The sequence below is a fragment of the Microtus oregoni genome, unplaced genomic scaffold (assembly GCF_018167655.1).
Source record: "Microtus oregoni isolate MIOR12 unplaced genomic scaffold, Mior012 000005F_ref0000423, whole genome shotgun sequence".
NCBI lineage: Eukaryota > Metazoa > Chordata > Mammalia > Rodentia > Cricetidae > Microtus > Microtus oregoni.
The window spans coordinates 45,774,853-45,789,085 of NW_024543064.1; the positions used below are offsets into that span (position 1 = coordinate 45,774,853).

General features: G+C 40.6%; 1 protein-coding gene across 3 annotated transcripts in view; it reads left to right on the plus strand.

Moving 5' to 3' along the window:
- Positions 1 to 14,233, plus strand: part of Dnai4 (dynein axonemal intermediate chain 4) — a 71,256-nt gene that overhangs the window by 14,250 nt on the left and 42,773 nt on the right. For 2 of the 3 annotated variants that reach the window (XR_005974385.1, XM_041652906.1), the window contains exons 2-4: positions 2,855 to 3,032; positions 9,507 to 9,691; positions 11,094 to 11,206. Coding sequence is in view for 2 of the 3 variants with exons in the window: in XM_041652906.1 (XP_041508840.1) it covers positions 2,855 to 3,032; positions 9,507 to 9,691; positions 11,094 to 11,206 (476 nt within the window). In the remaining variant the exon portion in view is untranslated. The remainder of the gene's footprint in view (positions 1 to 2,854; positions 3,033 to 9,506; positions 9,692 to 11,093; positions 11,207 to 14,233) is intronic. The other variant, XM_041652907.1, reaches the window with a different exon arrangement.

Genomic DNA, 14,233 nt, shown 5'->3' on the forward strand with positions numbered 1-14,233 from the left:
CTGCACTATACATTTTTCCCTCTGATGAAGATATTTTTATATTGATACAATCTCGAGGTCATTGTCTTGTGCTGCACACCTGCTTAAAGATTGTTTACGTTCTTATATAGAGCCCAAGTCTTTCAGATACACAGGTTATTTAAGAATTACAGGTTAATAGTCCACCCATGTTCGTCATACCTTTAGTTATGTTTGTCAGATTCTCTGGATGCTCAGAGATGTACTCTGCATAGATAGGTAGTCTTAAAATACATCAAAGAACTGTAGAATACGGCATTTAAATAACTCAGGATTCCGGTGACATGAGACACAATTGCTCCTGGCAGCACCGACCTATTCCCGAGAGAATGTTGGACACCACAGACACTCCACTTGGAGTTTGTTGTCTTCTTGGCAGAGCTGGCCTTTGGGCAAAGGACTGCCCTTGCCTCCACTGCTGACAGTATACACGCTTTCCAAATGGCACAAGCAGAACACAAGCGAAGTGACTGTTGAAACTTTCCAAGACAGGGCAGAACAGTCTTGAAATTTCCTGTTTCTGAAAATGATCTGCCAGATACTCTTAGGCCTTAGCTGAAGTTGGTTGCCCCAATAATGAAAATGAGACTTTGAGTGACTGTCCAGGTAGCCAGCTGTTTCTGTCATTTCTTGCACCTTTTGGAAGTTGCTTGCTTGCACTTCCTGCTTACTCAGGTAATATTATTTTTCTTCTTAGGTCTTTGATGGGGTTGAAGACTAGAGAGTCACAGCTACTTTCCTCTCATAACTTAGATAAGACATTTTTAAGTACCAGACTTAGATTCCTCAGGATAGGACATCTATTGAAATAACCTCTCTTATTTGCTAATTTCCTTAGACTGGACATTTAGCATGTGTTTCTTGCTTGATGTTGTTCATGTTGGTTGTAGTTCTATTTTTATGTAAGTTTTTGCCTTTTCTTCCTCCTGGACAATACATAATATTTGTTATTATTGTATATACTTTTTATTAGGTTTAAAACCCTCTTATTTAGACAAAAGGGGGAATTGTTGTGGGCACCCACTCAGCCAATTAACTTTTGGGGGACTCTGGCTCTTTGGGCATGGTCTGAGGTCTTACTACATGTCTACTGATAAGATGCAAAAGAAAGCATGTTCAGTCTCTTGCTCTGGTTCTTGCTTAACATGAGGGGAGACCCAGGACATTGGAGAGACAACGTGGGATCAGGGATGGCATCTGCCCTTTTCTGTATTTGTAAGTTCATCTCTTTCCATTGCAGATGCTTAATAAATCAGTTTTGTTGACCTCAGTGTGATGACATAGTATGTTCCTGTGTATGTCAGAAGAGGAGAGCACTGTGTTTCCTTGAACTAGAGTTATAGGTAGTTATGAACTACCGTGTGGGTGCTAGGAACTGAGTTCTGGTCCTGCAAGAACAGTAAGTGCTTTTAGCCAATGAGCCGTCTCTCCAGCCTCCATAGAATGGCAGCTGTTGTGGAAAGGGGAAATGTGTAAGGATGAGTTCAGAGGCATCTACAGGAAACAAGAGAAGATTTTAAAGATAGTAGAGATGTTACAAAGCAGTTTTTATAGGACTTGTATTTTTATTACTGATTTGGGTGGTAAAGTTCTTTCTTTAGAAGGAAAAAAAGGCATCCAGGGTAGGGCACTTTAAATATTTATTTAATGCATATAATAAGCCAGTGTGCTAGGCACTGGGGATATGATGGAGAAGGTAAATTTCCCATGTTGAATATGCTTACTCTCTGTAGAAGAGTGCAAAATAACAGTCTAAAAACCATATAGTGTGTTAAATGGTTATTAAAAGAAGTAAAGCAAGAAACCTACATCAATCACTGTCCAGTTTTGCTTTTTTAAATAAAAAAGACAAAATTGCTTCCTTTGAAAATGTATTTGCTTTTTAGAATCTAATTAAACGTCATAGAAATTTTCAATACAAAGAATTAGAATGGTAAAGTGTAGAGGTTGGGCCTAACTTGGGAATCTGTGAACTAAATCCAGTAGCATGATAATACAGTCCTTCCATAATTTAAATATTTTACTCTAATTTCCTAATTTAAAATTGTGTAATTTGTTCAAAAAGAAATGGGGTACTTTTCCCCGGCTTTATTGCTCATGTTTAACTTTGCCTGCTTCCCTCCACTGTACACCACTGTACACTGGCAAGCATTTATCATGTGGTAGGTACTTCCCAAGCTAAATTTGTGAAGTCCTCATAATGACCTGTGGGGCCTGTTTTATGAACAAGAAAACTAAGACCCAGACAAGAAGTCAGTATGGCTTTTGCATCTTTCTGTTTGAATCAAATCTCATATCTCATGCTTTCCTTTAAGCCTCTGCATCTTTATATAATTTTTAAAATGTATTTTCATATTTTATTGTGTGTGAGTATGAATTGGCACATAAACGAGAGTGGCCATACGTGTGGGGGTCAGAGGACAGCTTTGGGGACTTGTCTCTCTCTTGTTTTGTCTCTAACTGTTCCTGCTGCACCACCTACTCTAGGTTAGATGGCAGGATTCTGAATGGCACTTCTGTCTCCGTATCTATGGGCTTGGGGGATTGAACTCATGTCACCAGGCTTGTGCCACAGTCACCTTTACCCACAGAACCATCCTAATGGCCCGGTGTCTTTTTACATAAAGTGGTGTTAGTTCTAACCCTGTAGAGTTGCTTCAGAAATGATTGTACATCTCAGCTCCAGAAATGTGCTTACATAGACTAGTGTGTAGGTAGCAATTGCTGCGTGGTACTTGTTTAGCTTCTTTATACTTCTAAATGAAAGTATACTTTTGCTATAATTTGAATTTTCTTTTCAATTCTGGGTCTTCTGTCATTTGTTTTCCTTGTACAGGAGTCCCAGCTCACAAACAAGGAAGTCTATTAGCTTTAGTAGCCCATCAAAAGCAAGTTCAGGGAAAGGCTATGCTGGCGCCACTCAAAGCAGAATTGGCATGTCAAGAACGATGGTTTCTGTTCCTGAGATAAAGTCGGTAGAAAAACTGAATATTTCTGGCACTAAGACAGTACAGGTAACTTTCTTTTTTCCAAAGTATTTTTGTTATGTTTAATTATTTAATTTGTGTGTACACGCGAGTGAGCATGTATGTTCACGTGTGTGAGCATGTGTGTACACCCTGGCACATGTGTGGAGGTCAGAAGACAACTTGGAAGAGCTGTTTCTCCCACTTTGTGGGTTCTTGAGATCAAACTCAGACCATCAGACTTAGTGGCAAGCACCCTTATTATCCCCAGAGACATCCTGCTGGCCCCACAGGTGACTTTTTTTTTTTTTTTTGGAATTCTGAATGTTGTGGGCTTTTAAAAAGGTTTATTTATTTAAAGTTATGTGTGTGGAGGTATGTACACATGAGTGTGGGTGCCTCCCAAAGAGGGCATCACATTTTCAGGAGCTAGAATTATGGGCAGTTGTGAGCTGCCTGATGTGGGTTCTGGGGACTAAACTCTGGAACAGTAGTACATGCTCTTAACCTCTCTGAACCAGCTGTCCAGCCCCTGAGTTTATTTCTAAATAACTCTGTAATCTCCTTCCTCTTGGCAGCTGTCAAGAGTTACAACTTGACTGGACTGTTGTTTTTCTCTCAAACACCAGTAAAATTGTCCTTGAGTTCCAGTGTGTGCCAGGGTGAATGTGTGATGGTCAGAGGACAACCCAGAGATGGCTCCCCTCGTCCAAAAAAAAAAAAAAAAAAATGTTGTGGCTCAGCTGCTGGGAATCTGCAGACGCCTGGGAATGTATCAGAAGACACCTCTCTCTACACAAATGTTTACTGAAGCACATTCACTGAGCCCAAACCTGGAAGCAGTTCATCATATCTATTAAAAGTAAACTGATAAAATACTGTGTAATAGTTGTGTGCATTACTTTATAACCACAGGTAATGAACGAACAACTTTACATAGCTACACTGGGAAAATAAAACATTGCTGGACAAAGGGTGCCAGCTATAATGTAATATATGACTGCAACATTTCAAAAATAAAGGGAGTTTCCTTAACTCACATGAGAAATACCAAGTGTTTTCAAAAACCTGGAGAAATTAGACCTTTTGTTTCTGCTGATGGAATCACGTTGAAGCTCATCTTAAAAGTGAGCATGCACATCCTCTCTACCCAGAGTTCCAACAAAGATTCAAAAAGGTCAGCATATCCTTTGCAATGATATTTATAGCAACACTGTTTGATGGCTTTTACTTGCTGCATGTATGTGTGCATATGTGAGCCAGGGCACACATAATGAAGGTCAGAGGACAGCTTGCAAGGGTCTGTTTTCCTCTTCTACCATGTGGATCCTCAGGGTCCACTCCAGAGCATCGGCATGACAAAGAGTACCTGTACCCACCATGCTCTTTCACTAGTCCAGCAGCACTATTGGAAAGCCAGAACAGCTGGGCAGTGGTGGGGCACACCTTTAATCTCAGCACTTGGGAGGCAGAAACAGGCAGAGCTCTTTGAGATCCAGACTGACAGTCTACAGAGGAGTGGGTTCCAGGACAACCAGGGCTACACAGAGAAAACCTGTCTCAAAGAAAGAAGAAAGGAAGGAAGGAAGGAAGGAAGGAAGGAAGGAAAAGAAAGAAGCAAACTGGAAAATACACAAATGCCGGTGATAGATAAATAAAACATGATACAGTCACACAGTGGAATACTATGTAATAATGGAATGAATGATCTGTGGCTGTAGTCAGTAATGCAAATGAATCTTGCGTGCATAATAGTGAACAAGTATTAAAGATGATTTTTTATATGGCTTCATCTAAGTAAAGCTTACAGGCTAAGCTAGTATGTGATGTCAAGGTAAGTAATTACTACTTTGTATGGAAGATACTAGTTCTTCTGAAAGAAACTTCTGGTAAATTTCTGCCCTAAGTCTGTTGAATTTTTGTATTGAATACAACAGTGCTGTTTGGCTAGAGAATTCACTAGGTTGTAAGCTCCATGCATACTTTGTGTGAGTATATTTTATGGAAATAAAAATAAACTATTAAAGATACTTCACAGAGCTATGAACAGGAAGAAGGAAATGGATTGTGAATGTGAAGTCGTATATCTACAACTCATCCATTTCCTTCTAGTTTTCCAGTATAGTGGTCAAGGTGTTTTCAAGCTAAAACATGCTTCTGCTTCAAATTTCATTGGTATCTATTGTAATTGTTCCCTTTTCATCTCTAATTTTGTTTGGGTTTCTCTTTTTGTTTTGATTAGTTTAGCTGAGGATTTGACAAATCTTGTTCATCTTTTCAAAGAACCAGTACTTTCTCTGTTTATTTTCGGGAGAACACCTGTCAGTTGGTGGAGACGGGGCATTGAAGTCACCCATGACTCTTGTACCAGAATTAATTGTGGCTTTGTATTGATTAGTTTTTGTTTTATGAAGGTGGGTGCCTGTAGGCAGAAGCCGCATGTTCGTTTCCAGCTACCCAGACCACAAAATAATCATTCAGAAACTTTATTATTTGCAATACTGTTTGGCCAATAGCTTAAGCATATTGCTAGCTAGCCCTTACATCTAGAATGAACCAATTTCCATTATTTTATATTTTACCACGAGGGTCATGGTCTACGTGCAAGGTTCCAGCTGGCAACTCTCGTCTTTTCCCTCTGGCAGCTCCATGGCGTCTCTGACTCTGCCTGCTCTCTCCTGCTCGATCTGCTGGGAGCTCCTGCCTTGCCCTATTCTGCTAAGCTACTGGCCGAAACTGATTTACTCATTAACCAATAAAAGCAACACATAGACAGAAGGACTTCCTACACCAGGTGCCCCTGTGTTCAGCGGGTCTATGTTTAGAATTATAATGGCCTCCTGGTGGCTTGTTCCCTTGGTACACAGTGGCTGTTTATATGCCCTCTCAGGAGTTTGGGTTTGAAATCTTTCAGAACAGCAACACCTGTTTGTTTCCTAGGTTTTTGTTCTTTCAACACCTTCTCCCTTTCATCCTAAGGTAGGTGTGTGTGTGTGTGTGTGTGTGTGTGTGTGTGTGTGCGCGCTTAGGTGAATTATTGGAGGCAACAAATGCACAGTTGCTCTTTGAGCCAGTCTGCTAGTCTGTGTCATCTGATTGGAGGAATTGAAGTCATTAACAGTCGTACACTCTTCCTGTCATTTTGTTGATTGCATAATGTTTAGGTCCCGCTGTGTTTGTTTTCCCCCCACACTTAAGTATTAGTCTAGCATGGCCTTGTTGATGGATTTGTTTTTCTCTTCAGTCCAAAAGATTCCTCATGTATTATTATTATTTATTTATTTGGTTTTTGAGATAAAGTTTCTCTGTGTACTCCTGGCTGTCCTGGAACTCACTCTGTAGACTATGCTGGCCTCACAGAGATGCGCCTGCCTCTGTGAAGGCTGGGGTTAAAGGGATGTGCCACCATTGCCCAGGACTACATGTATTTTGTAGAACTGGCATGGTGGTCATAAACTCCTTTAATCTGTTTTATTTTTATGGGAAGTTTTCATTTTTTTTCCTCCAACTAAGTTAGTCTTTGTTGCAGTGGCTCTCAGCTTTCCTAGTGCTGTGACCCTTTAGTACAGTTCTTCACGTTGTGGTGACCCCAACCACAAAATTATTTTTGCTGCTACTTCATATTTATAATTTTATTACTGTTATTTATTGTAATGCAAATATTTGATATACAGGATATCTGCTTTGTGACCCCTGTGAAAGGGTCATTTGACCCCCAAAGGGGTTGCAACCCACAGATTGAGGACCACCGCTTTTCTTGGATATGTTCTGTTTCAGAACTTGTAGTAAATCTGTCTCTGCCCTTCTGGCCTTTAGCTTTTAGCCGAATGGCCTGTTGTCAGTCTGATGAGCCTGCCCTAGTGTATGACTGGGAGTTTCTCTCCTGCTGCTTTTAAAGTACTTTCAGTGCCTGCCTTCCATATGCTTTTGTGTATTTAGTGTTTTAATTATGATGTCATAAGGGGAGACTCTGACCTGTTCTGTTTGGTGGCTTAGCCTCCAGTGTCTGTGCTGGCGTCTCCTTCTTGACTGAAGTTGCTTCTGTTGATCCTTTAAAAAGTGTTTCCTATGATTTTGGAACTAGATTCTTCTACTGTGCCTGCCATCCATGCATTTGCTGTTTCTGACTGTCCCATTTATCTCAGAACTGTCACTGTTGTGTCGTGCCTCCCAGCTGATCCGTCCCTCTAGTTCCGTCAGTTCAAGGTCGGCTGGTCTGTCATCTCCTTGTCCATTCTATTGATGAGCCTTCCAACAGACTTTTTCATCTGTCTTACAGTTTTCATTTCCACAATTTTAGATTGGTTTCGTCTCAGTATTTCCGGCTCTTGTTGAAGTCCTATTTCATCTTTTGCAGCGCCTTCCTTATTTCATCTATCTGTTTATGCTCTCAATCAGGAACTTATTTCCTTATTTGAACATATGCACTTTCTTTGAAGTTCCCCGACTGGGATTTATTTCACCTGTCTCACTCTTATTAAATGCCTTTACTATAGAATTCATAACTTTGGATGAGTTCTGTTGTGTTGGTTGCTTCATTGGGATTTACATAATATACGTAATCAGCCACCTTCTTTTCAATTAAAGTATTTGCTATGTTCACGTGGAACTTGGATGTGATACTGGTGAGTGTGTAGTTCAGCAAATAATTCCTTGGTCCAGGAGCTGAGTGCTTGGTGTAAAGCACTGTACATTCCCTGACTAGAATATTAACTACAAGAGCAGTCATGGCTGCTTGGTCGTCCCACAACGCAAACATCGTACTAGCCAGTTAGTCACATTGGCACCTTTGATTTCAATAACCATTGGAGGATAAATAACCAAGGATAATATGACATATACTCATGATTAAATATTAATCAGGTTTGGAAAAGGAAAATCAGAATGAGGTAGGTAAAGTAATTAGAAGACGAAGTTGAGAGATTATTAGGGCCCACAGATTTTAGACATTGCTAAATTGTGGAGGGTTATAATTAAGAAGTAAAGGGGAAGAGGATAGGATGAGAGAAGGAAGAAGAAGGTATATTCAGTGTCCTGAGGGCATAGGAAAGAATGTATTAGCATGATGGAGAGAAGGAAGTGGAAGGGTATATTCAGCATCCTGGAGAGCATAGTAAAGAGTGTCTTAGAGTAAGCTGGATGGAAACATCAACAATAATCCTAAGACCTGAGCAATATACAAACAAAAGCAAAACCATCAGGAGACATATATACATGAGACTGGAAGCAAACTAATTAAAATAGGAAATAGAAGTTTAATATTTAGTTACTTGTCTCTTGCTTTGATAAAACACCATGACCAAGGCAACTTATGAGACAAACCTCTATTTAGGTTTACGATTTCAGAGGGTCAGAGTCCATGGTGGCAGAGTGAAGGAGCAGCTTAGAGCTCACATCTTGATCCACAACCATGAGACAAAGAGCAAGTACTGGGAATCATGGGAGTCTTTTAAAATCTTAACTCTACGCCCAGTGATGCACCTCCTCCAACAGGGCCACACCTCCTAATCCTTCCCAACAGCTCCACCAACTGGGAGACATGCATTCAAACCTGAGCCCCTTGGGGCCACTCTCGTTCAGACTCCACAGTACCTGTGGAGTGAATTGCTGACGCAGCTGTGCTGAGCTGAGGTTCTCAGGTTCCTCTTGCGTTAGCAGGCTCCCCTTGGAACCATGTTTTTATTCATGCCTATGCTTATGATATTAGATCGACCAAAATATTAACAATATGAATAAAGTATTCTATTTTTCTGATTGTTGTGTATTGTCATTAGAGTATAGTATTGCTTTAAAAAAAACTTACTATAAAAAAGTTTTCTGTAGCTGGGCATGGGCAAATAGCTTTAATCCCAGCACTCAGGAGACAGAGACAGGAGGATCCCTGAGTTCAAGGCCAGCCCAGTGTAGAGGGCAAGTTTCGGGAAAGCCAAGACTACACAAAGAAACTGTCTTGAAAAACCAAATATAAACGTATTAAATAAGTAATTAATTAAAAAGTTTGCTGTCACACCATCAGCTTCTGTATGCTTCTGTCACATTTGATTACATCAAGAAGCCACATCAGCCCGGCAGTGGTGGCGCACGCCTTTAATCCCAGCACTCAGGAGGCAGAGGCAGGCGGATCTCTGTGAGTTCAAGGCCAGCCTGGTCTACCAGAGCTAGTTCCAGGACAGGTTCCCAAAGCTACAGAAAAACTCTTGTCTTGAAACAAAACAACAACAAAAAACAAAAGAAGCCATATCAAGTGACTGGCCATACCATCCAGCTTTCTGTATATAATGATTAGCTACAGAGATCAGTTACCATTTTCACATCATATCTCTGTGTTTATTACTTGTATGTAGGTACAGGAGTTAAGATTGTTTTTATTTTGCCTAGTTAAACTTCAAGCATAAAATTTCGTATTATTCAAGTTTTCATGTTCATCTTGTTCTAAGAACATTATTATACTTAATATTTTTCTGCTATACGTATTTCTGTTTTCTTGTCTGGATATTCAGTTTAAATAACCATTTTCTACAGGTGTTTGATGCAAGAGGCGTTGATGTTACTCCCCGACCTCTCTACCATCCAGATCCACACCTGGGAACAGCAAAGCCCAACAAACTCTTGATGTCACAAGAAGGATCACTTTCATCAGATTTTATTTCTTCATACAGTCTGTATCAAAATACAGTTAACCCTAGTATGTTCGGGCAGTTCACAAGGTGAAGTATCCTGGCCCCAGTTCTTTTGATTTCATTTATGTTGTTCTTCTGATTCTATTGCATACGTACAGAATATATGTTTCCACTTTTCTGACTTCAATCGATAAATCCTAGTGTTCTAGCTTTTGTGTTTTAATTATATTCGTGTTTGGAGCTTGACTGAAGATTTCCCACAAATTCTAAAACATCGTGAAAAGTGTGTAGATGTTTGCCTGAGATTGCCCAAGGTTTCTGAAACAAAGGACTAGCTTCACAGCTGGCACAAATCGCAACTAAATATTTTGGCCCAGTTTCTTTAGGGTTTTATTGCTGCCATTTAGAATACAGTGCAGTCACACACACCGCTCTAGACCCTACATTCAATTCACACACGAGCCACATGGGACGCCAGATAAGAAACAAGGGCTCTTCCAGTAAAGTTGACCCCTTTGTAAACAATTGAAAGCCTAAATGTAAGATGTTACAGAGTAATGTTATGATTGTTTGTTTAAAATTTTAAAGGAAACCCATGACTGACCAAACTAATGATCGCATGAAAGCCCAGTGTGGTGGAACGTGAGTCTTTATTGGCATTACTAACAAGAGTCAGGAACTGGGATGACTCAGAGAAACTCTGTGTCTCGGAAAAGCAGATCCCACGTAGTAACCACAAGCCACACCCCTGAGCTCTGCACAGCTTGTAGGCAATGCCACAGCCCCACAGTCTGCACCCCACCCTCGTGCCCCTCCTCCCTGTGGCTCAGCCACTCAGTCTCCTCCCAAGACTTCTTTACTCCTTTACTCTGGGGAGGGACCTTTAAGACTCTTCTAAGTTACTGGTTTTTTTCCAGACATGACCTTTTTTTAACCTCCCTAGTCTCAAGAGCTTCCCCCATCCTCTCTTGTAGGGAAGACTTCCGTTTGTACAGTGTAGCTGTGTCTCAGGTTACCTTTCCCGAGGAGGAAAGCACTCTACAGTGTAGCTGTGTCTTGTTACCTTTCGAGGGGACTTTTGTAAAATTGAACTTTTGAGCCGAGTTATGAGGAATGTGCAGAAGCAAAGAGAAGAATATTCTTGGCTGAGGCCCTAAACAGACTCCTAGGATGGAGGTGCTAAAACACCCAGCAACAAAATGATGAAGAGATAGTGAAAATGGAGTCTGAGAGGGAGCTATATTTTAGATAGCCATTCAAAATATACATTGGGAACACTGACGTCCTCGGTGTAGATCTGATATGTTATTCTAAAATATACTTTCACTTTTTAAAGGACATGAAAAATCAACTGAAGATTTAAAAGATATAATGATTTATGTTGTTTATATGACTAGTATGTTTTACTTGCCCATCTGTTGATATAGTCTAGTTTACACTTTTGGCTTCTCATAAGGACATTGACCAAATGTGTTAATAACTTTCAAAGGTCAGTCATGGGGAGCAGCACAGTGTCAAAGTCAAGTGTGTCCACAACGGAATCAATGTCGGAGGATCTAGAAGAACCAGCTTACAAGAGGGAGAGACTGGCTAGTTTTACAGGTAATAAAAGCAATATTCTTTCAATCTTACAGCTCTAATGTATTTTCAGTGGTTTAACTCCCCACACGGAAATTGTCATTGTTTGTAATGTTTGTGAATACTAGGTTATTTTGGCACAGCTTTTATACTATTTTAAGATTAATTTCTAATTGTGACTGAGAGTAGATAAAAAGCAGCTGAGGACCTGTCTCAGTGGGGGACCATTTGCCTACATCAAAGACCCTGAGTTTAGTCTTTAACGATACTTCCTTTCCTTTGTGTATGTGTGTTATGTGTGTGTGTGTGTGTGTGTGAGAGAGAGAGAGAGAGAGAGAGAGAGACCTAAAAAGAAACTCTCATTTTTTCCTGTACATGTATATACAAGTCAACACTTAGAAGTTCTTTTTAAGTGCTTGTTTTATGTGTATGGGTGTTTTGCCTGTGTATGTGTGCATGCGTATGTGTATTTGCCTGTGTATGTGTGCATGTGTGTGCAGTACCTGGGGAGGCCAGGGGAGGCCATCAGATTCTCTGGAACTAGAGCTACAGACTATCATGCGTCTTCATGCACATGCTAGGAACTGAACCTCAGTTCATCTGAGTAGTAGTGACCACTGAGCATCTTTCCAGCCCCTCATCTTGTTTTGTCCTGAGTTGCCAAATAAGTAATCATATTCTTTGTGTAAATAAGGGTCTGTTTATAAAACATTTGTTTCACTATTAGCTTTGCATACTGTTCTTCATTAAAAGAAATAGGGCCCTTTGGAGAAGTAGTTGATTTCTGAGCCTTGGGTATATATAAGATGAAGTAGAAAGTTAAAAAAATACTTGCACAAACCCTGCCTTTCCTCCACCTCCCCCCCCCAAAAAAAAGAATGACAGGGACACAGCAGCCATTAGTGTTCCATTAGCCAAAGGTAGACAAGTTCAACATCAGAAAGTATAATGCTGGCTTATAACTCATTGACAATATCCAGGAGCCCATACTTAGATATATGGTAAAGGGTAGAGCAGATAGACTTCTGTAGAGAATTCTAAATACTTATGTGGATATTTTTGCTTCAATGTAGAGTTTCTATCCTCTTTAATATGGACTTTGCATCATGGCTTTCACCAGACCAGTGTATGAAAACAGAGACCAGTCTCAGCTAAGAGGTGATGACGTCAGCAAGAAGCTGTACTGATAGTCTTGATGCGCTGTCAGTCTAGCTCCTTCCTCTGTTGCCTTCCAGAAACCTGTAACCTGTGTCCCGCTTCAGGCAGTCCTAAATGGAAGCCTGTTCTACATGCATGACCAATACTCAGCCTTCTAACACAGGAAACTGCCACAGTCTAGGAAAACCTAAGGGACAGGATGATCAAATGTGGTGTCTGGGCTGATATTTTGGAATAAATTATGAGTGTTTAGATGGCATTAAAAATGAAGCATCCTGGAATAAAACCTGGGCTTCAGATGGTGAAGTATCACTGTTGGCCCATTAGCTGCTCTAGGCACACGATAGGAATGTTCACAGTGGGGGCTACTGAGTGCAGGTCTACACAAGCTCTAGCATTTTTACAGATGTTCTACACCTCGAACTACTCTAAAATGAAAAAAAGAATTACTCTAAACTATCTTGAAATCTTGCACAAGCCTTCTGGGTGTTCTGACACATGTAACACTTTTCGGAGCCAAAAGGAGGCTGGGCTTGGAAATGCTTGGCGTTTGTATGATGGAGCAGCATGTTAGGCACAGACTGGCACTTGCTCAGCACGGAGATAAATGAGTAGTAGGTCCTTTTACATGAACTCATAAAGTTCCCGTGGTTAGCACATGCGCATTTGCGAAGAGAGAGAAGCACTATTTTGTATCTCAGTCTGATTGTAATGACACTAGACTCATTGTAGCTAAACACCAGCTCAAGGAAGGCTTCCTGAACTGCTCCTTACTGAGGTCTCTTAATGTGACCAGAGAATAGATCTTTTTCCTTCCCTATGTCTCAATTAATTGAAGAACACGGGGTAAGGGCAGATGGACTGGAAACAAAATACTGCGTTATGAGTGAAAGTGCTTTTGAAGCCCCAAGGGTGACCATGTCTTACCCATTCACTAAATACTGTAGACTGCTACAGAGTCCTTCCTGTCCCTCTCCAGGGGCTTCCTGTGTGAAGATGTGAAAAGGAAGCCATGTTTGCAATACACAACTGGAGATCTCTTGAACATCAGGGGTGGAGAAAGATGTGCTTCCTCCATCGCTGAGAGCAAAAAGTGCATTGATAGGTTTCTAGGTAGAGACGCAAGTGTAGTCTTCATCTATTGTCTGGAGCTGGTAATTTTGATGCATGAAATAGATTCTGTAGGTACATAGTGCTGCTAGAACTCATTTTTTTTTAATATGGAACAAATTCAGGCAACATTCAGAAGATGATAGACCTGCACAAAAGCCTATTTGCTGTTCTGTGGTTTTGTCTGGATAGTGTGTTCCTCTGCCATTAAGAAGATGTATTTTCCCCAGCTCTAATACATAACTGATATTGTTGCATTAGACTTTATATATGTGGTGTATCTCATGTGAGGTTGTTTTTAGAACTACGTCTGTGCTGCCAGGCTACTTCATATACAGCCAAGCCATTAGCCAGCATCCGATGGATGGTCTAAAAGAGTACTCAGAGGATCAAGAGCCTGTTCTTCTTTTTTTTTTTTTTGGTTTTTCGAGACAGGGTTTCTCTTTGGCTTTGGAGCCTTTCCTGGAGCTAGCTTTTGTAGACCAGTCTGGCCTCGAACTCACAGAGATCTGCCTGCCTCTGCCTCTTGAGTGCTGGGATTAAAGGCACCTGGCCCAAGCCTGTTCTTTTCAGTCTCGAAATTCCCTGTTCCTGTGGAGCATGAGACAATTACTCCTGCTTATTTTCTTCATTGATGCTGTAGGAAATCTGAGCAACACTTACCTCAACACTGTCTGTGTGGGCAATTCCTTTACTTCTTTTTGCTTATCCTCTCTTAACCAGATTTACTTATTTAAATCGTGTCTTTATTTTAAAATCTATTACAAGGACCTTTTTCTTAAA